We start from the raw sequence: 27,368 nt of genomic DNA on the forward strand, positions 1-27,368 counted from the left end.
TTCAAACAAATATTCATCTTTCATTTTACTACTTGAATGGTGGGTTTTTTATACATGCACTACACATTTTCTGCAATTGGGGATGTACATTGGGGTTTTGTTTTAAAAACAAACTCAGTCAGTTCTCACATAATTACACTGCAAAAAACAGGACCGATGAATGTAAAAATGGCAGAAATATTCCGTATATATAATATATCATGACTCATTCATTTCCAACTGCAAATGAGCGGGAGGTGCACCGCAATGGGTGCTTTATTTACCTCTGAGTCAGTCAGATTGGAAGTGACGTTCAACGAGTCCCGTAAAGTAGCAAGGACAAACACCGCCATCTGCTGGTAAATCAGGTGTATTTCAAAATACCTGCATTGCACCACATTCACCAGCAGGTGTCAGTCAAGTCAAAGGTATGACTTACTAATCAGTGTAGGCACTATGTTTTTAAAAAAATCGTTGTAGATCATTTATGACGGTAAAACTACACCAATAGAAATTCAATAAAGATGCAATGACGATTTTCCTTCTTTTTCAAACGCATTACACGACTTTTCTCTTTGAAACATGCACATGAAACAAAAAAAAGTCTAAAAAGTACCCAAATGTTGGTAAATTCGATACTATATTGATACCACAATGTGCAGTATCGGCTCTCCTGGCAAATACAGTCAAGTCCACAGAATACAAAAGCGGAAGTATAAGACGTGATTGCTAAAAATTAACCTACACAATGATATGCAGTCGTTTAAAAACATGTTACTGGCGGCAGGTCATGGTGAGAATTCCACGCCAAAAAAACGCCGATTCATTTGTGTCGCGACAACAATGAATGTTTGATGGTTACAATATCGTCAACACAAAGTTTTACTTTGAAAAGGATAACCGGACGTGAGTGTTCTACCACCAAAGCACTTGACAATTAAAAAGCTAGCACCTGTTGTTAAAGGAGAAGCTCACATAAAAGCGAATGTCACAAAGCAAAGGGAGTGCACACGATCAGACAGTGACGGAGTTTGGAGTTTGGATACAACAAACGAATCTTTATGCGGACTATTTTGGCTTTTTTGTCAACTCACCCGGCTGGTCTTTTCACGCTTTCCTCGCAGGCTGCAATGTTTCCGGATACTGCACCGGGTTCGTATGTTTATTTGCTCACAAGTTTTTCCAACTTTGTCGAACTTAGTCTCCTGAACGCAACATTGTTTGACCTTTTTGGATCAGCTTGATATTTACTTCTTGTGCATTTAGGTGTGGCTGAGTTGAAATAATGACACTTTTCTGAGGTCATTGCTTGTGACAACAATACCGTTTTATCCAGAAATGTGGCATTTTAACCTTTTCCTAGTATAACTTAGAATATTAAATTTACTGCGGTAGGTTGTTGTGGTTGCTGTTTTATAGAGAGGAGGTACTTAATATTATACGCACTAGCTGTTAGATTGTAACAATGCATTAATAGCCGCTTGCACCGCATTTACTTCAGTGTTATTACATCAGCATTAAAACAGCATCATTGCTTTTATGCCTCAAAGCGGTATTGTTGACATTTGAATGGCTGAGAAGTTGCAGGACGACAAAAAATGATGGCCAAAAAAAGCCTAACATAATTTGCGAGAGTTCGCAAAACTTTTGCGAGGCGAGATCTCGAAATGCTTTGGCGAGATCTCGCAGATCTCTGACATGAAGAGCATCGTACTTCCGTGTTCAGAGCGGTTCTTTGCAATGAAACTTCAAATTAAAAGCATCACATTGGTTGCGTTTCTGATATTGGGGTTTTACTAATCCAACAAGCGTCCTGTCTTGGCAGCACCCCTCATCCTTGCTGCGTTGCCGTGTTGGGTTTGAGCCCCAAGTTGAACCCCTGGACCAAGAAAGCATGCTGGCTGCAATGCTGCGCCACAGCACCGGTGGAGGTTCCAGTACTGGTAGCGGTGGTGGTGCTGGTGCGGCCGGCGGAGGCGGCGGAGGAACCAAACCCCCTCTAGGGATGACTCGAATGTCCGGCTCCAGTTCCAGCTTGAGCTCAGCCAACACCGCCACCGTGGGCTCGTCCCTGTTGGGCAGGGTGTCCAAGGGCCCCCCCATGCACTCAACCAGCCTGGAGAGCCTGGCCTCGGACCCCAACTACATCATGCAGACGGTCGGCGACATACGCAAGTTTGCTGAAGTGCTGCTCCGCTTCAAGGAAGTCTTCACCCTCACAGGTATGAGTTCGACTTCCGTTTTCTGCCAAATTGTTTGCATCTGAAGGTTTTGTACTACAATAAAAATGTCAGTGAAGTGTCCACAATCCACAATCCCTTTTTGCTTATTTTGTCCCAATGTGGCCTTGACTGCACGGCCACACAAACAGTCTTATCTGGCCCTCTCGGTTTTGGAGGTTATTGCACTGTAACTGGTCGAGAATGCAATGAAACGAGGTGCTGACAAGTCTGACTGACGGACAGACGGAAGGGCGTCATGTTTATCGCATTTCATGCAGGAAAAACTGCAGCACGTTTCAGTAGACTTCCTCCTTCCTTCGGGACAGCAGGGGCGTCCAAGCAATTGGCGGATGGCGTCTTGGTAGGTTTTGTGCATTGAAGGTGCTAAGTGGAGGTCACAGATCAGCAGGCTGCTGTACTTTCTGGTTCCTTGAGGTATTTGACACGAGGAACGATGCCGTTTCCTTGTCTTACCTACCACGTCAATGGTTGCTTCAGATCGTGTGTTACATTGAACTTGTTATATTGATAGTAGTTGGCGTTTCCCGTGTTGACATAGTTGTAGTTGTTCTTCTGTCTGGTCACCCTCCAGTTTGAGTGTGAGACCGAGGCCTCCCGATTATTCATTTAAACGATAGAAATGTTGAACTGCAAGGGACCGACTGTACTAGCACTCCCAGCATGCTTTGCAGTACTCGTGTTGTAAAAAGTTCGGTCCATCTATCCCTTTTCGATGCTGCTTATCCTCCTAGGGTCGCAGGGGTATGCTGGAGCCTATCACAGGCTAAAGTTGCATGTTTCGGGTTAAGGTATTTGATTATACTCGTAGTAGTAGTAGTATTTACTGTGTTGACACTGTGAATATGTGGCGACCTACTGTACTAGAACCTGGTCGTAAAAAGTTCTTTACTGTGTTAACATTCATTGGAAGTGTTGTCACATGACCCTCCTGTTTGAGTGTGAGACCCCCTCCGCTCTAAACCTGATAACAGGCCTCCCACAGTCCGTCATGTAAACGGTCGCATCGAGAATCAAAGCGGAGAAAAGAGATCATGGATTCTGTGCGTACCGACTGTACTTGAAACACGTGCGAAGCATTTCCAGCTTCAGACACGTTCGCCGTAATCTCGCCACCGTGTGACAATACCGGCATGAGCTGTCAAACTCGTCAAAGAAACCGGTTCATAATCGGTCCTCGCTGTAAAATGTAATTACTTTGAAGTGGATTCAAACTTCAAACCAAAAAAAAAAAAAAAAAGCCCTGGTTGAATAAACACGGGCTGAGTTATGCGGATGCGGTGGCTCACAATAGATGCTAACATGTGAGCCAGTATTCCCATTAGAGCTTGTTTTGGCTAAATACAGGAAAAGGCAGATTTGGGGGGCTGAGCCTGATTAGGATGTTGGGAACAAACCATCTACTATTGAGGAAAGTAGTCAAGAGTCCATTGTGCTTTAGAAAACCCTGGAAAGAGAATGTTTGAGGATGCAGAAATAACATACAAGGGGGGGGGGGTGTAGTGGAAGAACGTGGTTGTCATGTGTGGAAGTGGTATTGTTGAGGCCGAGACGGCTAACAGATTGTTTCGAGTCAATGAGTGGCACTGAGATTGGACGTGATTTAAACCCCCCCCACTTGAATTTATGGCTGTATTGTCCTCGTGCTGCATCACTAAAGTTCAAACCTTTCATTGCTCGGGTCAGCCACTGAAAGTGACCAAAAGGACACCCCCCCCCTTTTCCTCCTCTACTCTTTATCACACAGTGCAGAGCAATATTCAGCTACTTGCCCCAAGTCCCTTCACAGCTGCATTCACGGTCAATGATGTGAGCGTGACTCCCATTGTGTCCCCCCCCACCCCACCCCCCACCCGGAGACGTCTCCTCCACACTCGCATGCTGTAATCAACGGGCGGCTTTGGCAGAAGTGGACAGTGTTCCCAAGTCCAGAATAGCTTTGGCCTGTGAGAATGCTCCCCCGTGGGGTCTCCTCAGCCGGCTCCTCCAAATAAGACATTTGATGTTTGTTTTGACTGGCGGCGCGTCCTTACATGGTTATTACTGCATGGCTGCCCGCAGCCGATGACGCGCGCATGGCTGACTTCTGCCGTGAGAAGTTGTTGACGCGCTTCCACGGGTGTCATCCTCTGCTGTATGGCGCGGTTAGGTTGTGGCGTATTCCACTGCACGCTTGTGAGGGACATGTGGGTAAATGGGGGGGGGATTATTATTTGGAGTTCGGTCCTCACTGGGGTCACAGAGGCCATCATGAGACCATATGAGACGCGGGGGTGGTCTCTCTGGCCCTCCAAGCCACTCCATCATATTACATAGCAGACGTTTTCTATCAACAGCCTCGACAATCAACCATTTTGGACATTAAGTACAAATAATAATTGACATAAAGGCCGCATGCGAAAAATATAATTTGGTAATGTAATGGTTTTATTTCATTTGAACATGCATCAGATTCCAATTGAGTGCATCCCATAATCAGTTCCCAGTTCCACATGTCCAAAAGGAGTAGGAAGAAGCAAAGCTTATTAAATCCTACCCCTCCATCTGGTACTTTTACAATCAGTAACTGTTACATTTGTTCACTTCCTGCTTTCCATAATACAGTTTAAGGTGTTTTTTTTTTAAATAATGCACCTTGTACCAAATTTAACAAGAAAACAAAAGATTTGCCTTTTTTTTTTACAAGAATAAAGTAAAAATATTGAGGGGAAAAAGTTGAACATTGTAAGAATATGAGGGAAATTTAATTTTATTCGCATAATATTAAAGAAGACATAAACAGGAAAGCAAAAGTTGTAATTTTTGGAAAATTAATTTGCAGAAAAAGTGCAAATATTAACACAAGAAGAAAGTTGCGAGATTAAAACCTGACAGAAGCATAGCTTTGGGGAGACAAAGTGCTAAAGTGCCCCATCAGCAGAACCTGCTGATGATGTTCTTCCACGTTTTCCACAAGTGTAAATTGAGCATGTAGAAGATGTATTTTGGGCGGTGAAGGTGCGTCGTCTGTGTTTGCACCTTGGGGCTCTGCCAAGCAGAATGATTTTGTGTGTCAACCACAGAAGCATGAAAACTGCACCGACAACAAGTCAAGCCGGAGCGGGGCAGGGTGTTGCCAGGCGTTGTTTCTTAAATTAGTCTTCAGAACAACAACACAATCTTAAGGTTGTCTGGAATAGATTAATTCATTCATTCATTTTCTACCGCTTATTCTCATGAGGGTCACGGGGAGGTGCTGGAGCCTATCCCAGCTGTCTTTAAGCGAGAGGCAGGGTATACCCTGAACTGGTTGCCAGCCAATCACAGGGCACAAACAACCATTCACACTCACATTCATACCTATGGAGTCGCCACTTTAGCTAGCATTTTTGGATTGGAGGAGGAAACCGGAGTCCCTGGAGAAAACCCACACATGCACGGGGAGAACATGCAAACTCCACGAGGAGTGGGATTGAACTCGGGTGTCCTAGCTGTGAGGTCTGCGCACTAACCACTCGACCACCGTGCAGTCCTAGATTATTTCACTCAAGATTAAAAAAATATCCACATGCTTTTGGTTCTTTGGCAACCCATGTTTCATTAGATATCTATTTATCCAGCGGATATCTGCAGCTGTGTGTTGGTCAGAGGGCACCTAAAGTCATCTGGTGGCGGCGTAGTAAGCGAATGGCACCGACAAGAACAACCAAGCGCCCAGCTGGAAACGCCTCTCTCGTCGCACGGCAGCAGTCGAGAAGAACAGCGTGGTTGCGTTAGGTTTCACTTTCATAACTCCAGATTAGAATAACTCCAGATTAGAATAACTCCAGATTAGAATAACTCCAGATTAGAATAACTCCAGATTAGAATAACTCCAGATTAGAATAACTCCAGATTAGAATAACTCCAGATTAGAATAACTCCAGATTAGAATAACTCCAGATTAGAATGCAGTGCATTCATTAATCATCAATCTCAGACCGAGTGAGGTGACTCAAGGCCCACTGAGGAATCCTGTCAATGCCAACCGTGGCATCCGCGGCCTGATATTCCATCTAAGCCGGAATAAAATGAATATTTCATCATTTACCGGCGCCTATATGCCTCATGTCAGCTGAATCACTCGCTGTTGAGTCAGAGGAGTCTTTGGGTTAATCAGTCTCTGCTGAGCGAATAGCACACGAGGTGTTGCGTAATGAACATACAGAGAGAATGACACACAGCCGTACACGTAAGCACCATCGGCATTTAGTGGACTTGGATTATTATTCTATGCACGCTGGCAGAAGTAATTTGGGGGAAAAGAATATGTAGTTATATATTCCGAAAAGAAAATTTAGGTTAAAATATTTGGAAAATGAAAAAGAGCAAAAATGAAATATCATCATCACTACGTTTGGACACCCCAGAACCAGGTTGAGACCGATCATCGCCAAAGACAGTTCAGCTTTCTGGGAAACTAATTCCGGCGCTGGTCCTCGGAGAAAGCCCAAAGTCTATTTCAGTGATTTGCATGTGAGATACTGGCCTGAAATTAGCCCTACTTGGACTTCTCACCGAGCCATTCCAGACTTTCTGTGGAGGCTTTAACTCTGCCGTGTTTAGACAGCGGATCCCACTGGGTCCGGGATTGGCTGTAAAGCATCGCAAGCCTCTTCTTGCCTCCCAAAAAGTTCCTTTTATGGTTCTTTCACTCAGCCTGCATTTAAAGCCGGCGTAAATCATCCCAAATGTTTTTTTCTAACTCGGGGGGGAAAATGCTGAAGATCAAGATACTCCACTTTTGTCAGGCACTCGAGGAATATCTTCTCGATTTAATCGTAGCGGGTGCTTATCTTGCTAATTAAGCTGCCTAAAAGGATTTATGACATTAGCTTAATTGAGTCGCACGGCTATTGCCATGTTAGAATTTGATCTTTTTGGGACGGGATTAAAGTTTGTGTGACATATGGCATCTTCCTCTTTAATCACTTGGTCTTTTCAAAAGGACGCATGGCACGATGCGCCAAGCGCTAAACGCCGCCATGCAACCACGACGCCACCTTGCGTACAGGTGGCAAAGACGCGCCAACGTGTCACGTTTAATAGCTTTAACGGCACGCAGAGATTTGAAGCTGTTTTCCGTTTGGAACTTGAGGGAACGTCCTCTCCCCGTCTTTCCTTCCTTCCCACCACCCCAGGGGAAGATTTATGGTTATGGGCACTCTTTTTTTTTTTTTTTGTCTGCCACACATTTGGATAGAGCTCTAGGACTCCAACACTTGAGAATGAGGAGACATGCGTATTTTTAAACGTCGTATTGGGAGTTGAACCCTTCACATCTGAATACAGTGAAGGCTTATATTGTACTTCATAAATTATTTATGAGGCAATAAAAATTTGAGGGCATGAAAACGTGCCAGGTCCGGCAAAAATAAATCGATATTTCAGGAGTCTCAAACACAAACTCAGAAAATTGACTCAGTAGCGTCCCCTTTAAATTTTGGGGAAAAAAATTAGCCCCTGCCACCAGTTTTATGGAGCGTCTGGAAATTTGGTGGAGACGCAAAAAAAGTCTCAAGAACCTATGTTCCAAAACAAAGAGGAAGTCGGCCATTTTGGTTTTGAGCATCAAGTCAGGTGAAAAACGGGTTATATTTCAACAAGCTAATCCTGGGCACCAAAATCACAGAAGGTGGTGTTAAATTATGAAGGATTTTAGGCTCTTCCATAAGATTCAAGTGTGGCATCGTAACAACCTTTGATAGACAACTGGCCACTAAACTATAAACATCTTTTCTTTGGAGTTCCCTGCCCGTAGTTTAGCATCTCACATATACGATATGTATCTGTGCACCAGGATGGCCGCCTTAATCCCGGTGGTCGTGTGAAGAAATGACCCCTTGTGCCTCTGGAATTAAAGTTTTTAAACAAAGGCAGCAGTTTTATCCCTCTGAATAATCTTAAGAAGCCCCCGAATCTGCGGCTCCTGTCCCTGCTTTGGATTAAAGTCCCATGGAATTAGGCGCAATGGCATTAATTCACCAATGTGCATTTTTAAACAGACAACAATGCAGCAGTTTTGATACAAAAGGACTCCATAAATCTATAACTAAAATGTCAAGACCACCTTTATGGGCATGCTTGCATGTGGTCAGGTCACATGACGCTAAAGGCCAGTGACTCTGCCGTGCTGTTCTACATTGGGTATGTTGTTGCCGAGCGGGAAGACAGGAGCCGGTGTTTGACGTGCGAGTAAACAGACTTGAGCCTGAAGCCGATCCGGGCCAGGACGGAGTCTGTCATGTCTTGTGAGAATCAAACCCGATCATAGAAATGATGCAGGAAATTGGGGCCTATGGGGGCGTGAGCCAACATTAGTGTGGAAGGGAAGCAGATGAACATGAAGTACCCCGAGAGCCCCAACCCTAATACCTGAACAAAAGCATCTACGAGGGTATGAACTAGCCACATATCGGGAAAAGAATTTGAAAATCTTGCCTTAAAGCCGCCATGTTGATGTTTGGTGCCGTGGAAGAGTTTTATGGGGTACATTTTAGTCCATAAAATCCCCTAATAGTCCTGACAGTCACTTTCATTGAAGGCAGGCTTTCAAGTTCACAAAGCCCTTTCACTCATGATTAGGATGATAGTAAAGCCAAATAGCCGCCCCTCTTGTTCTCAGACTCGGCCCCTCACCTCCTCGTTCTGCCCCTTGACAGGTGCACTAAAAAGGGGGCCATCTCCGCTTCCTGGCCCCACCGCTGTCCCTTTCCCGGGAATACACATTGTGCGCAACAAGCGTGGGGTTTCTAACGCCAAAGCCTGACCAGTTTGGCTGCCAGATGGAGGTTCCACGGTGGGAGGATCTGCGGTTTCTCTTAAAGAAAGCCGAGAGCATAGTTGGAATGCCAGCCTTCAGAGCTTTGCATCAACACTCCGTGGTGGAGGTGGTGATTTGGGGGGGGGGGGTGGTATCTAAAAGAGAAGGGTTGCCTGTCTTTCCTCACTGGGACGGCTCCTCGGAAGAATGGGGAGGAAAACAAATTCCTCACTTCACACTGGGTCTCTCATTTCTATGCTAAGAAGCCAAGAGCTGGAGAAGATGGGTGAACATGAATAAAATCATCTGGTCTCCTTCGACTTATGTCATACATGACCATGTCTGGGTTGACGTTTACAGCTGAGGTAAGATGATTTTAGGTCTTTGTCAAAACACGACTTCAAGCTCTTATGCTTTGTTTATTCAACGGTCAAGTTAACAACCTTGAAAATGGGAGTAGCCCACCAAGTCGGCCCCCGACGTGGGTGGAAGGTGCTGCATCTCCTGGGTCTGTTTTTAAAACATCTCTTTGTACTTGACGGGGGATGCCTCAGTAGAGATGGATCATGTGTGGTTACACTGAAGGTTGCAGTTGCAATGGCCACCCGCCCCCCTCCCACTGCAAGGACCCTGCCCATGTGTGAAAGGTTAAGTGGAGCCACTTCACAAAATGTCCTTGCGCAGATCATTGAAATGTGGCGTGGGCGTTCTTAGCTATTTGGTTGGATGCGGCTACGACGCAAGCGGTCAGGAAGTCACACGGTTCTACATGTTGCCTTTCCCGTCGACAAACCGCTTCGGAATACGAATCCAAGTCATGAACAAGCCGGGTTGTCTTAGGAAGAGCTGCTATTATAAAATCCTGTTTAGCGACTTAAGGTGCGACTGAAACTTCTAATTGTGGTCGGACTTAATTTGACCGAATCTATGTTTTACATCAGTCATTAGATGTGATTACCCCCCCCTACGGCCCCCGCCTTTTCCATGAGCCGCCTCCGTGTGATCGGACCTGTGTGGACCCAGTTGTGACGTGTTAAGTGATTTCACACTCGCTTTGTGACCACAAGCGCCCCGACCCCTCAGATGTTGTGAAGCATAAATAATACACTGCTCCCACCATTTGCAATGCGTGATTGAGCATGGCCGAGGGTTGCCGTGAAAGGAATGCTGCCAAGTCATCGCGTCTACTCCGCCACTTTTGGAACTTTTGTGTCATGTCATTGATACAAATTGCCGATGGTAATTAATTAGTCTTTTACCCGCGAGGGAGAGCAGCTACATTCTATTTGCATGACGAAATCCTTAGATCAGGGGTCTCAAACATGCGGCCCGTGGGCCAAATGTGGCCCGCAGGACACTAGTTTGAGGCCCCCGCCTTGATATGAAAGTTTAATGTTAGTGCGGCTCGCGCAAGTTTGATATGGATGCTGTATGGTATCATGTACCCAGAAAAAATTATTACGTTTGATTCATGTTCAAGGTTAAATAACTGTTAATAGTTATCCTCCCTATCCGTGTGGAAGTGGTAAGTTTTTGGCTATTTAAGTTGAAAGGAAATAACTTGAAGGCTACCGTTTAGGTGGCTAGCTCTCTAGTTTGCGAGTTAGCATGTGTCACAAGACCCTGCAGTTGCGCAATATGTTGTAAATAAAAAGAGTATAAATGTGACTATAGTCGTGTTTTGTCATGTCTACAGGGCTCTAATAATGCTTTGTTCATTTTAATCTGAAAAAAATAATTTGTCTACCCACCAACTATATGTGCTTTCTTAAGTTTTTATTATTTGCCGTTTTATTATTATTGTTATATTTATTTATTACTGATTGATTGATTTTCTTTATTCTTGATTTGTTTATTTTTCATCTTATTTTGTTCAGAAAAATAAAAATTAAGATATTTGAGAACAGTGGAATGTTTTATCAGAGCTTTTATTGTAGAAAAAGTTAGTATATTTTTCTGTTTTTAATAAATGCGTTTTTTTTTTTTGGAAAACCTGATCCGACCCAGCCTTGCCCAGACCCTAGCCCCAGTGGCCTCCAGGTAAATTGAGTTTGAGACCCCTGCCTTAGATGAACCGCACACATCCATTTTTGGTTATACTTGTTCCCATAAAGATGGCGCAAATCTCGGGATTAGGGCTTGTAGGGGAACATCACCGATTAAGGAATGCTTGTCAACGGCATAAAGAAAGTCTAGAGAACTGCAGCGACGTGTCCGAATGTTTTATTGAGGTGTCATTTTGACGGTGAGTAATCTGACAATGTTTTCATTATGGATCCCCCTCCGCCCCTCGCGGCAACTCCCGTCCCCACGACCAAACAAGAGGCAGGAATGTTGGGTTTCCATGACGCTAATGAAGTAAAAGCCCGGCAATGTGTTTCTGGCAGCCCGCGAGGAGCTCCTGATCCGCGGCCTCCTTCTCATCAGGATCAAGGTCTGATCCCTCCGTAGCTTTCATTCAGCAGACCTTATTATGCCGTGGAATGTCGCTCACGCTCTCATAACCCCTGCTGAAGCCGGGATGTGCGGTGCCGGGGTAAAGTTGGGACAAATCCCATCGGAAGTGTACCACACCAAAATAACACACAACCCCCTTCTCCTTTCTTGTTTTTCCTGCCATGGTCACTCCAACTCCTCCCCGATTACGCCTTACCATCCTCCCACCGCCGACTATCACAGATGGACAAAGACGCGCACACACACACGTTTGAATCCTCTTTCCCGGGAAAGGTGAAAGGCTGTTGCGTTTTATTGTTCCATAAATGTTTCATGTGGTCAAGCCCATGAGGTGACCCGTCCCACTGTTTGCCGGTGGCCCCAGGGACAATGGGGGGGGGGGGGGTTTCTGCCCTCAAACAAGTCTGTACTTCAAACTCCGCTTTTCCCTGTGGACAGAAGGATCTTCCCACAACGTAACGTTCTCCTAAAGAACAGGAATACAGCTGCTGAAACGAGATGTCCCGGATAGCCTTCCTGGTGGGAACTGGTCTTCTTCTCTTTGTGTTCCTCGCAGAAAAGCAGTTCTTTACTTGATCCCGCGCCTTGCTGTGCTGGTGCATGCAGCCATAATGTCGTGCTAATTAGCCTCAATTAAAGATGGTCCAATAGGCCACACATTGGCCATTGAAGGCTTTTTTTTTTTAAAGGAAAGCCCCTCCATCTTGTGGGCATTCAAGGTTTAGGGTAGTCCATAATAAACCACGAGGTTGATGCCTCCTGTACGCGGGATTTGGTTTCTCAGACGATGAATGGGTTGTAAAACCTGTGCTGGAACGATTTGGGGGGGCGGGGGGAGAGGGGGTTTTAACCATTAATCATGGCATCTTAACTGACTAAGACCAATTAAGGGCCGTGTTTGAAGCCATGTGTTGTAAACATTGAAGGTTGCAACTAAATCATTTTCAGGGTTGATTAATCTGAAGCTCGTTTTGATTAATCAAATCCAAATCAAAGCAAAGTTTTTTTATAACGCACAACATCACCTGACGGAAAGTTTAAAGCTGAGCCAGGTATGCTGGAGCCAGGTCTTTGATGCCTGCACATCATGGTAGCATGTCCAGTGAAAATTAGGTAGGTCCAAGGATGGAACCTTGTGGCACACCACAGGAGAGGGGAGTGGTTTTTCAAAGAAAAGTCATTGATCACGACTGAAAAAGTCCTGTTAGTGACATATGACATGAACCACTTTAGTACGGACCCACGTAGACCAACACAGTTTTCGAGACGGGAGATGAGGACTGAGTGGTCCACAGTACCAAAAGCTTGTGGCGGGTCCTAAAGCCTGATTGAAATGTGTTAGCAAAGATAATAGATGCTTTCATGAACGACCAAGGAAATGGAGAGGCTGAAGTAAATAGTTGCTGATTAATAGGATAAATGATTAATTATTGCGGTTCTAGACCAATATACACATATTTACAGTACATATATAACCGTTGTACTGTGTATATCTTAATGTATCTAAACTTTATTTAAAAGTGAAAATTCCCATTCCGACCCAGGAATGCTTTTTTCCAAATGTGTTTTCCGGTGACTGAAACAAAAAGGAAGGAAGCTTTTGTGATGAAACGCTACCAGGTTCTCAGCAGCTGAAGGAGCTGTGTGTGACATCTGATGAAGATGAATGAAGATGGTTGCCATGGAGACGAGCGCGGCGTCTCCAGGTCCTGGGGAGAAGCTTTTGGCCGGCTGAGATCATTGGCTGCACGGGATATTTGTCATTCAACGGATATATTTACAATTTATATGCAGTTTTATCGACGTTTGGATTTTTATACAAAATTAATGAAATCTGTGCTAATTTGGGAAAAACATTTTGTTTGCATATCTTGGGACGCGTGTCGACGTCTTTGTTTTTCTTTTTTCAGCTGATGTTTTTTTCCCTGTCAACATGTTTCCCCTCCCACTGGGAACTTGTCACATACTGTTTAGCTGGCTGGATTTCCCGGAACGCCACGGCTAGCATTGTCAATATAGCCACGCAGACCCGGCGAGTATTAGCTTCGGCGGTTGCCCTATTTGTCCAACTCCAAAGAGAGCTAATGAATAAAAGGAAAAATGGGTGACAGCTAAAGTCTTTCTGATCCCCTTCTCCATGAGGAGGTAATCCAGGGGTGATCATCAGCGCAAATGTGGCTTTGACCGTCCGTGTGTGATGCGGTTTTGTTGGAGGGCGGAGAGGGGGTGCAGAACAGGACTGTGAGCCAGCCGCCCTGGTTGTGTAACGCCACGTCTTTATAATTTGTAGCGTTCTGTGGCCGCATGTTTGAAATGGACATGGCCGCTGCAGCTTTAAAAAGCTTGTTCGCAGTAAAGCAAGCATCCTCCCGCTCCACGTTTAATTGCAGACGGCATGTGGGCAGTGGGGAATTAGAGGTCTGTAGACTAGTCCAAGACATAGTAGTCAGCTGCTTTGGGGCTGGTTAGCTCGCAGACTCCGTGGCAGAACATCAATTCCCACCCTTCTCATTGGTTGTCTTTTCAGGGTTTCTTACCTCATCATTTCTCTTTAAAGGGGGCTTCTGATTAACAGACTTGCAAACTTCTAATTGTAGAAAGGTCTCAATAGGTCATGATTGTTTATGCACTTGGCTTTCAGCTTGGAGTTCTCCATGTAGGTTTCTGAGGCGAGTGCAATCCCTCTGCCACCCCTGCTTTATGGTCTTGTTGCCTAGACAGACCATTGACTGCTTTAGTGTTGACCACAACTGCTGTGAATGGATGGTAGTCGTTTGACATGGCTGCCATGGCCACCCTTTAAACCAGCAGAGCCGGAATGTCATGTAGGGATGCTCTTTGCCAGTATGGGTGCGCCGTTCATTTTGGACGTTTGACGATAGACAATGTTCATCAAACCACGTCCTTGATTTTTTTTTTTTTCTGGTGGTGATGTGGGAATGTTTGTTAAACCTGATCTTCCACCAAAAAGGGTAGACATCGGAACTGATGGGGTAGCAGCGTGGCACAAGAAAACCTCAATCTGCATTGCTTCTACATAGTCAAGACTCTTTCACACAGCTAAATGATTATTTTTGAGCCTGTTGTACAGATGATGTCATGCATGACAATGGCATCACCTGCGAATAATTGATAGTTAAACCAGTTCCCCAATTAAACAACTATGTTAGTATTTATTGGATTGTTTTTTTGATGAAAAAATATCCAGATTTCAGCCTCTCTTGTGAATAATTAAATTTAATTTCCTCAGTCATCCATGAAAGCAGACTTATGATCTTTGTTTTCGGAAAACCAAGATGTTCACACATCAGTTTGACTCTGGAAAACAGCGATGGACCAAACCACTTTGGTTCATATTCATTTGGTCCGTCTAGAACCCAAGGTATTGTCGGACAGTTGCTAACAATTGAAATCCATTCACAAAAACAGTGCATGTTGCCTAGGTTACGGTTCAGGTACAACATCCCACACCGGGACACGTACAGGTCAACCAGAACCCTAATGGTCCCAGACCCGCAGTCCGATAAGACATACGTTTTTGGGGGCATTGCTGACATCTGCTACTTTTGACTTTCCAGAGCACCACGACAACTTCCATCAGGTCGTCCACGAACGTCTCGGGGAGATGCTCGCCGTCCTGAACGCCGTCATCAACAAACAGCCGAGCCTCAACTCCGCCGAACTGCTGAGCACAGCTGGAACTGTGGCCAGTTTAGTCAAGGGTGAGTTTGTGATGTCCAGCCCCCCCCCACCCCCCCTTGACTCATCAAATCTTCTCTGGTCGGCCAATCAACGAGCTTCAACACTAACCTGTTTTTCGTCTTGCTTTATCTTATCTACTCATTCCTCCTTGACGGTTTACTAGTGTAATGTCCTCCTCTCTGTCTTTGGGATAGGAATTCCACAAGATGACGGAGTAGAGGTTTACAGCTTCCAAACCATATCGCTCATAATGTGGTGACGGGGATTATTATTATTATGATGCTGTTATAACGCATACCACATTTGTGGAAAAGCTGAGTTTTTTCCAAATTGTACAAATGTATATTGCAATTTTTCATACTCATTTGACAAGAACTTCTAATTCAGCCCTTAAAGTGATTATTTCTTATGATTGCCTCCATTTTTTTACGTCTTGGAACCGTTTATTTTCACTTGTGTTTATGTCAGATCTTCCTGGCATACTTTTATCTATTCCCCCTTTGCTAGAAGTGTTGTTCTTTTCCAGTGAAACAATACTAATTTTTCCTCCATGATGTAACTTCCATGTTGGGACCACTGGTTGGGGGCCTGTGCGAGCGCTGGCATTGTATTCCAGCAAGGCTCAGGATGTCCTGTTGGGGGGGTTAGGGGTTGGACAGCAGCAGAGGTGTAGGCGCATAAGTGAGTTGCGTGCGTTCAATGGTGATGACTCGATGGTTTGGGCCCACTGACAGAGGATCCCAGGACCACGTCCTTGCGCCGGAATCCTCACTCGTTTTTTTTCCCTGGATATATTTAAGTCTTGTTTTCTTTACTTCGAAAATTTTGCTCGATTGAGGAAAATATGACGCGAGCAGCATTGGACGAATGGTTCAACCGTCTGGTTCAAGGATTGTGATGATTCCAAATGGAGCTTTCTCTTGAATAAGTTGAAGATTCCAGGATTCAGGTGGGCAACCATGGCTTGGCATTTGGTAGAATGGCGGTGTTCCCGTTATGTGCTTTAAGACAAGTTTCAGAAACCATCCAGGAAGTGATGTCCGAGCCTTTTTTTTTTTTCAAATGCAGTGGTGGCTTTGTAGACGTGAACTCTAGAAATCTCCATTGTTCCAATGGAAGGAAGGACGGAGTTTCCTCAGGCAGGCGTCAGAACGCTGGGTGACATCACTGATTTATTGGACTGGTTTGGAGGATCTGGTTTATTTTCTCTTTGCGCGGTCAGGAGAGGAAGTTTATTGTGAAGACTGATTACAGCCATATTTACCCTGCTGTTTTTCCCCCCATTCTGTCCTCAGTCGTCGCCGTGTTTTGACTTGCTGCAGGAAACTACTGCATTTGCAGATTACAGCCCGTTTCTACACACTCAAAGCTTTAGCTTCTACGTTAGCGTCAAGGTTTTGAATGCCCGGGATGGAATTGCCAATGAGGCTTTTATTTTTCATACTTTTTAAAATCGTGACGAGTCACGCTAGAAGACAGTTGAGCGGCGCCTGAGCAGGAAGTCTCCAGTGACCTGAATGTAGGTTTGCTTCAGGGAAACTTCATCTCACCCCATCTCAAATTTGACAGGAGTGAATTTTAAGGAGGTGAACCAAGAGGACAAGCAGAGGCTTTCCGGCGAGATCCACTCGGCAATCGAAAAGTTGGCATTCACCTTTGGCAATGTGTAAGCATCGCCGCTGACACGCACGCTTCTTCTTCTTCTTCTTCTGCCTCGGAATGCCTTCTAAGATAATGATGTTTATTTTCCAGAGTGTCTGACTTCCTTATGGGAGATGCGGAGAATGGATTGGGGCTCCCCCTCAGCAAGAGGAGCAGAGTAAGTTATATTATATCCAAGTTTCCACAAAGTGAATGAATGAATCCAAAGAGGAAGGATAAAATGATTCAGAGTCCTGCTAAAGCCAGGATGTGACGTAGCGACCTTGACTTGTCAGACAAAAAAAGGTGTGATTCATTCCCCAGCGGAGCATCGGCTTCACTGGGGGTCACATGAGAACTTCCAGGTTCCAGTGATAGGAAAATTCCACAAAGTAGATCAGGAAACCGGTTTACGACTTTGCAAACATTTTTAGACCCCTCGAATATGAAACCCCTCGCCACCTTGACACTCCTCTTCCCAACATGGTAAACATAAGACAAAATAAGACATACATTTTCAAAGTGACGCGTGCGTGTGTTGCTAGAAACGCGTTCAGATTATTTTAAAACCTGCAATAAAGCCTGTTGTTCCGGTGATCAAGGTCTGGTGCTTGTGTGTCTCACCGACACCACCCACCTTGTGGCCGATATTACAATATTACACATCGCAATACCTTTGAATGAATCTTACATTATCAATTTTTAAGCTTGGAAATGCTTTGGACAGAAAGTACACAAAATTAACTGAAATATGGATATTTCTGACTAATAGGACATGATTAATATATTATTGCAAAAACAATGAGTGACGCCTTCAAGAGATGACTGTATTGTTATTCTGTGTTGTTTAAACATGTGTTTGGTCTGAAACATTGTGTGTGTGTGTGTGTGTTTTAATCTGGTTTCAGTCTTTTGACAACCTCCCCCTGGAATCTGGAGGATCCGGCCCTGAGAAAGATGATCCGCCAGGTAAGGCAGATCACTATAACATTATGTATTTTAGCAGCACGCTGTAAAAAGTGGCTTGAGTGAAGAGAAATTAAAAAAAGTGTCTGCCCGGCGACTGCTTCTCCACCACTTATTATTAATCCATGGGCCACTCGGTTAGCCGTAATTACCTTCAAACGGTATTAGCCTGTATGGCTCTCACTCAAGGTCAGCGTGGACGCGGCCGCTCGGCTGGCAGTAACAGATATTACCAAACGTGTCCTACTCACAAGTGTCGACAGGAGCGTTGCCAGTCATGCATAAGTCCGCGGTTCCTGCCATTGTCACAGGATCGCCACTGCGGGTGGAAGACGTGGACAGGACGCTGCTGCAGCAGGACAACGGGGTGGAGCTGGTGCTAGGCTACGCCAAGGCCTGGTCCAAGTACACCAAAGACGTGCTGGCGTGGGTGGAGAAACGTCTGAATATGGGTGAGTCAAGGAAGACAGGAAGAGTCAGTGTTGACATTTTGGATTTTACTTATTTTTTGTACATTGTACCAAACATTTCACACACTATCTTTACGATGGAACTTTATCTTTGTTTTCATGCGCGTTATGTAAAATGTAGGTCTTAAAATGCAGCATTGAGTCAGAGTTCAAAGTTCAAGTTTTAAATATACTGTATATATTTTACAGTTTGTCAGGGAAGTTACACACCAATTATGCTTTTCATCATCTCTTTATTTCCTAGAAAGCGGAATTGAGCCCACAGACATTTTAAAGGAACAGTGCACTTATATAGAATTCTAGCCATCATCCACAATCCTCCTGAGACATGAACATGTCACACGTGTTCATGCTAGCTGTGAGCTAGTAGAAACAAGGACAGTCATGATAACATCCCAGTATAACGCTTTCCGTATTTTGGGAACGTCCCTCCTGGGTGCATTGATTTCACATGGCAACTTGGAAATGAACCTTACACCTAGCGTTAACTTTATGAAAACGCAAAGAAACTCAAAATGCGGAACGCATCTCCAAATGTAGTTTGGTTCAAATCCCTGTTAGGATTTGAGCTCCGTTGGCGTCGGCCATGACTGGCATGCTCAAGGTTGGGAACGCGGCATGTGAATGTATGCTCTTCCACAGGTTAATGAATGCTTTCACTGTTATACTTAGTCATCCTGCCAGCCACGGCGGTGACACAAGGGCCTCTTTCAACTTGTACAATACGTGCGTTATCTGGCAGACGGACAAACGTTCCGAGTAACGGATCAAGGACATTCCCTGACACAAACGTGTACACAATTGAAATGTGTGATAGATAACACATTGGTTGCGTTTGCAGATACCGAGTTGGCAAAGAGCTACTGCAAAATGGCCGAATCAGCAAAAACCCTCGCAAGTCAACAGGTGATTCCATTTTGCGGCTCCGCCGCCGGCTTTGCCGTCTGTTCTCTAAACCACACGAACATTTTCTCCCCCTAAATCCAGGAGTTCATGCCTTTCCGTGACATCTACATGGATGCGTTCAAAAACGACATCGAGTACAGCCAGCTGGTCATCTGCACCACGGCTGTACTCCAAACCAACAAATACATGCGGGTAAAGCATTCGCACTCTTTGGGTGAAGAATAGAAATAGAAATAAGCTAACAGAGCTAACAGTGTGTTGTCTTTTTAATCCGCCAGCCGCTAGTGACTCGGAAAAACGAGCTGGACAAACTACGGAAGGAGATGAAGGAGCAGTGGCAGAGAAAGCAGAAGAAAATGGTGATCCTTAAAAATACACTTTTAAACATTAGAGATCTCTAGACATGAACTAACACCCCCATAGTCACCTTTACATCTTTTTTTTTAATTTTCTGTTTGGTGCAGTACTCCTGCGGTGGCTATGCAACATCAATGTAACATTACTGACACCTAGTGACCAGTGTAGAATACTACATATGGTATCGCCTTTGAATGCCTGCTATTTGTATTTTATTTCACTTAGCCTTAAAGCTTGAAAATGCGTTTTTTTTTTTTTAATGTTTAATTCCCCTCCTCTAGAACCCCCCCAGCCCCCCCCCGGGGGAAACCATGTTGCTTTTGTGTTCAACCAAACCTTGGCTATTTCCAGCACGAGGCAGACAGCGCTCTGAAGAAGGCCCGGATGCTGCAGGACCAGCGTCAGACGGAGTACGAAAAGGCCAAAGTGTCCACCCTCCGTCTGGAGGGGGAGCAAATGGGCGGAGTCGCCGGTGCAGCAGCGGCTAAACTAGAGAAGCGGCACCGGCTGGAAGAGGAGGCGCTGCAGAAGGTACCGGAACACCGATTTCGCATCCATGAATGAGAACTTGAACGAGTTGTTCTTTTGTCAGGCCGGGGAAGCGAGGGAGCACTGCAGAGCTTGCCAGATTGACGTCGAGGAGAAAAGGTTGGATCTGGCCAACACCAAGAGCGAAATCATCACTCAGCTCCGAAAGATGGTCTTTCAATGCGACCTCACCCTCAAAGCCGTACGTCGACATTTCCCAAATTCCCTGCACATGAATGTGACCTGAACGCGGCACGCCATCGTCTGTTCCAGGTGACGGTGAACTGGTTCCAGCTCCAGCAGGCCCAGGCCGTGTCACGCCCCGTGGACCACCAGGGGCTGTGTGAAAATGCTAAGCGCTACGAGCCCGGCCAACGCTACATCCAGTTTGTGCAGAGCTTGTCCGACTCCCATTCCTTGGATTTGTCGTCGAGTGGAGGGTGAGATAGTCGGACCGCTAAACCCAAAACCATCCTCGCATCCTGGTTGGAATGAATTTCCATTCAAGTACGGCCGTCCCACTTCCTGCACGATATTAATAAGTACAGTATATAGTTGAAATATCCACTGAGAGGGAAATCGATCCTATGCGATATCAGCCGGAATCATCCACATCTGTATGGCGTCTGAAATGGACCACTTGCATCGAACTCCATTATTGGAGCTTTTTGACGCAGGCTGATATCAAAAGATTTTGCTGACATATTTAAGTATGATGATGTCATACTTCCCTTTCCTAAAATCATGGACTAATTTCCTCTTTGGACGCCTTCATGGTCCTTTGTTGTTGTCATATCGGCCCCGACAGTTAACAATTGGTCAGATAAGATATTGATCAGGTTAAAGTCCTCTGATGCCAAAACATGCAGGCCGGATTCAGGCTTTGAGTTGGACGCCTTTTAATCTCGGTAACGGTGACATCAAGACATTAAAAGGTGGCCTTCAATTGGATTTACATGATTTCGTATGGGTCAGACCTTCTGGATGCTCAACTAGAGAGACGGCTTTGTTTTATTTCACCCCCCCCCCATTTCCACCAACTCTGATTTCCTTGATTAAAAGGAATTTGTCTCGCTGAGTGCATGAGGAAATGGAACGTAGAAGCACAAAAGGTGAAATATAGACGGCTGACCTACATTCTGTATAATGGAAGGCACCGTGGTGTATAGGGTCTTTAGCTTGAATGGTTAGCATAGCAGCAATTAGCATGAGTAGAGTCAATCATTATTAAATGGCATGAATATTCAATAGTTGCTTGATGCATATCAGAATGTAAATCCTTTCGCTGAGGGGGGGGGGCATGCATGGGGGAAATGTAAAAGTTTGACTTTTGTCTCCCTGCCAGAATGCCTCCTGCCAAGCGCACGCTCAGCGGAAGCCACTTGTCCTACAGTAACCTGTCGCAAGGTTCCGTCACGTCCGACCCCCTCGGTATTGATGAGGTGGACGGGTCCAACACCCAGCAAGCCAAGACCAGCACGGACAGTCAAGGTATTTCTAATCCTATCATTGATTTAAAACAAAACAAAGCAATCACTGATTTTTTTTTCCATGCAGCACTTCGGCTTCGGTCCATGAATTTGACGATCCAGGGTGGCGGAATGTGCAGCGACTCGGAAAGCGCAGGAGGGAGCAGCGAGTCCCGATCCATGGACTCACCCACTGCGAGTCCAGGTGGAGACGTTTATCGATGTCATCGTCACCTGTACTCCAGCTAAACTACCACATCAAATCATTAAAGACTTTATGCTACTAATATTTCATCTTAATTTTTATTAATAATAATATTGCCACCACAATATTGACTTGATATTTTATCTTTATTCTGATTTTGTCTTTTCTATTATTTTGGTAATTTTCTTGTTTAATTGTATTTGGCCGTGCAGTAAATGGCCCCGGGGCCACACGTTGGCCACCCCTGTAATAGGGTATAACATGATGGGAAAGTAGTGTTTCCCCACTGGGAGGATCATAGGATTGTATTGCTTATGCTTATGTAGCCTATTGGAAGTCGTTCATCATTCAATGGAGGTGTGAATCACCTGTGACCCCCCCCCCTGCCGGGACATCAGTCAAGAAGGAAACCCCGCCTCTGGACAAGAGGGACATTAAATTCAGAGACTTGGGTGTAGACTGTAGGAATTGAACGGACTGGAGATGTGGACTTACTGGTGTGTTTTGCCGTACTGTTCAGGAGACTTCAGGCGGAAAATACCCAGAACCCCCTCCATCGGCACCATGTCGTCTGCAGACGACCTGGACGAGCGAGAGCCCCCGTCGCCTTCTGACAACGGTAAGTCCTAGAAAATGTGTGTCTGCATGACCCGCATGATCCGGTTCTAACTGGCATACTCCTCAGGCTTGAGTGATCTGGTCATGGAGGCCGCCAGCTCCCCGGGTCCGTTTCGGAACACCCAGATGTCCAAAGCCGCTCAGACTCACAAGCTGAGAAAACTCCGAGCGCCCTCCAAGTGTCGAGAGTGTGATGGCCTGGTGGTGTTTCAAGGAGCCGAGTGCGAGGAGGTAAATTTGATTGTGCTAAAGGAGTCAGGATATTCCAGATGACCAAGCGTCATGAAGGCCTCTTCATAGAAAAAGCCCCCCCCCCCATCTCAATATCCCAATAAAGAGAAAAGTTGACTCTTCAGTGGAAACCAAAGACCTTTTGACCAACTCCTGAAGAATCCATTCCTTTGTTAGGATCAAGTTTCTTTCCATATTTATGAGGCACTGTACATAGATGGGTGGTGGGGGGGGGGCAAAGAAGGGTTAATGGAATGTTTCTTCCCTAAAAGGTGTGTTATATACGTGGCTTGGGTGCTTTGACAAGTAAGTGACACAAGAATGCAGTTCTTCACTTCTTGGAAAGGCTCCATGGAGTCGGTTCAAGAGGTTTGCTTTTTTTCCTGTGAATTCAGAGTACTTAAGCGCTGGAGTGACTTTTTTGTGGTCAAAGCCTGGAAGCTGCTGGATTTGATGGGGGGTTGGTTGGGGAGTGGGGGGGGGGGGGTCACCCATGTCTTGAAAGAATCTGAAAGCCATGAATTGATGAGGTTTCAAGTGAATAGTTGATGAAATTGTGTTGTGGGTCCACTTCCTCTTTGAGGAATTTTTATGATCATTTTATTGTTTGGTTTGCTTGGTTCTGGATGGCCCAGTTAAGCACTGGGTGCAGGAATAGCAGGGATTTGTCTTAGAGTCTGATTGGAGAACCCGGGGAAGAACATGAAGGGGGTCAACCATAGCGTGCCGTGCTTCTTCACTGGTCATTTCTTCTGCTCAAACGATGGAATCAAACTGTGTTTCCAGTGTTCGTTAGCCTGCCACAAGAAGTGCCTGGAGAGCCTGGCCATCCAGTGCGGCCACAAGAAGCTCCAGAGGAAGCTTCATCTTTTTGGCGTGGACTTCACGCAGACCGCAAAGAACAGCCAGGACGGCATTCCGTTCATCATCCGCAAGTGCACTTCGGAGATCGAGACCAGAGCGCTCAACGTGAAGGTATTTACCTAGAGGTTTTTACCAAACAAATACCACGTAAAAGCCGTATAAGTTTACAGTTTATTGTTTTTTCGGCGTGAAGGGGATCTACCGCGTCAACGGCGCCAAGTCCCGCGTGGAGAAGCTGTGTCAAGCGTTTGAGAATGGCAAAGACCTGGTGGAGATGTCGGACCTTTACCCCCACGACATTAGCAATGTGCTCAAACTCTACCTGAGACAGGTAAGACCCGTGATTCGTGGCGGTCTTCAACCAAACCCTGCACCTCCTTTTCATTTGTAAATAGACCTATGAAGTACCCATGTGGATTTGGTTTCTGTCCGTCATAAGTCTTAGAGTTCTTAGGGTGTAAAGTGTGCTTATTTGTGCCTATGTTCTTGAGGTTTTTTTACAGTCCCACACTTTACTCCAATAACTCCGAAGTTATTTTTTCAAACCAGCATCCATTGGGTTTAGAAGACGACCAACCAACCAAAAGGTGCCAATAGATGGCTGGCGTGCCACAAACGATCCTTTTCTTCTCCTGCTTTGTCAGCTTCCGGAGCCGCTCATCCTTTTCCGCTACTATGACGACCTCATCGGCCTGGCCAAAGAAAGCCAAAGTGGAATTGTGGCAGATTTGGAAGCATTTCGCCTCAGTTCCTCCCCGGTGATGCCGGCCCAGGTCAGCGTGGAGCTCAACCGCATCCTCTTCAAGATCAAGGACCTCCTGAGGCAGCTGCCGCACACTCACTACAAGACGCTGCAGTTCCTTATTGAGCATCTGCACCGGTACGTCTTAAAAATCGTCCCAGGCTAGTTCTCTCTCCTTGTCCCAGACAGGGGATTAGTCCGATAATATTTTCCTTGGCTCCAGGGTAACGGAGCGATCAGAGGAGAACAAGATGACGGCGAGGAACCTGGGGATCATCTTTGGCCCGACACTCATCAAGCCGAGGCAGGCGGACGCAGACGTCGCCCTGTCCTCGCTGGTGGATTACCCCTACCAGGCGCTCATCGTGGAGCTCATCATCAGGCACTACCAGATGATCTTCGACGTCCCACTAAGTCCCGTGACGGGCAACTCCCCCACCGAGGTGTACGCTCAGCCGTTACCCGACGTCCGCCTTCCTCAGCAGGAAAAGGAGCAGAACCTGAGCAGGTACTCCAAGTCGGTGGGCGACATCCAGGAGGTAAAGATCTGATGTGGTGTTGCTTCATTTCCGACGTGCGTCATGTCCAGTACGTTGATGACTTGTCCATCTGCCGTTCCAGCTCAGCTCCAAGGACTTTAAGAGACATTCCTCCACTCCTTCCCATCATTCCTTTGCCCACTTTCAGGACTTGGAAGGAAATGGATTTCAACCTGGTGAGTATTTTTAAATGGATTAAAATATTTATGGTTGGGAGTATATAATATTTACATAATGTAAACTTAAATTATAGATTACTTTATAAATTAATAAAAAAAATTATAAATTTTGCAGGTATTTTATATAAATTAATAAAAAAAATTATAAATTTTGCAGGTATTTTAAAGCAAGATTTAATTGTAATATGATTAATATAATGTTTAAATTCGATTGTATTATGGATTTTATAGCTACTACTTATTATAAATACAATTATGATTTATAAAATTGTAGAAATATCATAAATGGATATTAAAGATAATATGAAATGTAATGTAAAATGGGTGCATGTATAAAATATTTCCGTCAAAAGTCTACAGTATCATCATGTCTGATTTAGAGAGCCGCCATCTTGTGTTTTCTAACCGTTGATTTCTCCCGGTAAAGCAGATGAACCGGATTCCAAGGCCTGCAACGGGGTTTTATCCACAAGTAGCACCGAGCTCTCCAAGCCGAGCGAGCGAGGCCTCTACCGCTCTCCGCACGTGACAGCCACCACCAGGGTGCATCTGCGGCACCATCGCCACAGGTTGACCTCCCGACCGGTGAGCATGCCGGCGGAACAAAGCCACACCCGAGGCAGAGCGGACGAGCATCCCATGTGGACCAGCGCCGATGACGACGAGCGGAAAGGCGACCACGGCATCCAGGCCATCCAAGAGGTGGATGAAAGCGACACCAAGCTGCGGGCGGCCACGCATCATCGGAGCACGTTGATCGACACCCAGACGTTGCGGAGAACTTGGGATAAACAGTACAAGCACGAAGTTGCGTCTCGACCTGTTAAAATCGTTTACAGCACGGACGTTAAAGCGGAAGATGGAAGACCCCACGCGCCGTTAAGCTTGTCCCTTGAGGACTCCGGGGGGGCCGTGAGCACGGCCCAGGCCAACGGACCTTCCGACTTTTCAGCACGACCCGGCAGAACATTCAGGGAAGGCAACATTGCCATGTTCAACATCACGTCAAAGGGGTACCGGGCTTCCAGGACCCTCCAACCCCCGCCCGGAACTTTCTACAAGCCTCCATCTGGGAGTAAAACCAAATCCCTCCACAGTCCTGAAGACAAAGCGGCGGAGGGCGAGGACGACGAGGACGAAGTGGAGCTCGAGATCGAGGTGTCTGTAGATGAGCCTCACGAGGAGGGCGCTGAGGCGGAGCAGGCGGCCGCCTCGCCATCCCAAAGCCCCGGTCCCGAGGAAGCGGGGCCAAACCAGGGCAGACCTGTTTTCCAAAGACTAAGGTCCAGGTGCCTTCAAGAGGTGGAACACCGAGAAGCTCATTTTGTGTGATCCAGTCTCACACTAACGTGCATTAGAGACAATTAAAATACGTCTAGTAAGACTGGTGGTCTTGTGTGGAGAAGCGAAGCCCACTTTTTCATACCAGGATGCACTTAAAATGTACATTACCCCCCCGCGCCCCCCCAAGTATATCCTTGGACGATCACTCGCTTATCACACTGGCACCAGGTTGGACTATTTATAGACTTTAAAGCTGTGCAATTGCATTTTATGTGAATAGTTTGTATATGTTGTGTATGTTTATATACCAAAAAGTAAATATATTTGAATAGTACAATAGTGCATGTAGCCACGATACCCAAATACAGGAATCATCAGCTTTGTTACCATCCTCTAAACTCTTATTCAGTTTTCTATAAAGCAATAAAACGACGTTGGTATGGACATACTGCCATGGACCCTGCGCCGATGCAGCCCACCGTACGGGCCGAGACGCCGGGGGCTCCAACACGCCATGACGGTTGGGTTTAGTACATTTTGATAGCCAAAGCTGTTTTTGTATTTGTACAGTTGTTCTCTGAATAAGCTAAACCTGTCATGTGTTTATACCCTGGGGGGCCCCATAAGGTGTTTGAATCAATATTTACACATTACCCTCCGGAACCATTTGGGACTCCCGCTTATAAACCAAAGTTAGGAAAATGCACGTCCCAAAAAAAAAAAAGCATCAGAATCGATTATTTACCGAGTATTTAAAAATATATATTGTAGATGTTTCTTCCCCATTTAAAACATTATTTTTAAATACAAACTACGGCCTAATTCTAATTCTAATATTGTTGTTTTAGAATTTGACAGTATGAGGGGGACCATTTTGGGACCAAAAGGGTAAAAAGTGTAACTTTTGTATTTTGTATGATTCAATGTAAAGCAACAATTTTAAAAAGACAGGTACATCTGAAGAAGCATACTTTTGTAACTTATTAAATATATCTGGCAACTTCCACTTCATTGTTCTGACATCTATGCTGCTGAGGGGGGGCATATTTGTATGGTACTTCAGGTTGCTATGATATGCAGTGATATATTAACACCACTTTGGCTTAGTTCAAGTGTTTTTTTAAAGTAATTATGATGGAAAATGTTATTTTTTGGCTACGGTGACCCCCGCTAGAAAAAGCCAGTTTATTGGCTGGCTTTGGCGACTCCG

The 27,368-nt window shown here is 45.4% G+C and overlaps 1 protein-coding gene across 4 annotated transcripts; it reads left to right on the forward strand.

The window, feature by feature from the left end:
* The first annotated feature begins 948 nt into the window (after nt 1-948).
* On the forward strand, nt 949-27,162 carry arhgap29a (Rho GTPase activating protein 29a). 4 transcript variants are annotated; one of them, XM_058060469.1, is made up of 23 exons: nt 950-1,131; nt 1,805-2,201; nt 15,036-15,179; nt 16,729-16,825; nt 16,912-16,978; nt 17,709-17,769; nt 18,078-18,218; nt 19,078-19,142; nt 19,224-19,334; nt 19,421-19,501; nt 19,851-20,030; nt 20,092-20,229; nt 20,301-20,467; nt 21,373-21,518; nt 21,585-21,701; nt 22,222-22,320; nt 22,387-22,550; nt 23,337-23,525; nt 23,608-23,745; nt 24,059-24,294; nt 24,380-24,695; nt 24,778-24,871; nt 25,302-27,162. In XM_058060469.1, the coding sequence occupies exons 2-23, from the start codon at nt 1,874-1,876 to the stop codon at nt 26,204-26,206; spliced, it is 3,984 nt and encodes a 1,327-aa protein (XP_057916452.1). In that variant the 5' UTR covers nt 950-1,131; nt 1,805-1,873; the 3' UTR covers nt 26,207-27,162. The 4 variants fall into 4 exon arrangements, with proteins under 4 accessions (XP_057916451.1, XP_057916452.1, XP_057916449.1 ...); XM_058060468.1 differs by having other exon boundaries at nt 949-1,131; nt 21,373-21,701; nt 25,305-27,162; XM_058060466.1 differs by having other exon boundaries at nt 21,373-21,701.
* Nucleotides 27,163-27,368: the final 206 nt, after the last annotated feature.

The sequence above is a fragment of the Doryrhamphus excisus genome, chromosome 21 (assembly GCF_030265055.1).
Source record: "Doryrhamphus excisus isolate RoL2022-K1 chromosome 21, RoL_Dexc_1.0, whole genome shotgun sequence".
Taxonomy (NCBI): Eukaryota; Metazoa; Chordata; class Actinopteri; order Syngnathiformes; family Syngnathidae; genus Doryrhamphus; species Doryrhamphus excisus.

What these genes read in the sequence shown, in the direction of transcription:
- arhgap29a (XM_058060466.1), top strand. Translation starts at nt 1,874, where the DNA reads ATGCTGGCTGCAATGCTGCGCCACAGCACCGGTGGAGGTTCCAGTACT. An exon ending in TGTGGCCAGTTTAGTCAAGG is followed by an intron (nt 15,180 to 16,728) that starts GTGAGTTTGTGA and finishes CAAATTTGACAG; the next exon opens with GAGTGAATTTTAAGGAGGTG. An exon ending in CCAGAGCGCTCAACGTGAAG is followed by an intron (nt 23,526 to 23,607) that starts GTATTTACCTAG and finishes TTCGGCGTGAAG; the next exon opens with GGGATCTACCGCGTCAACGG.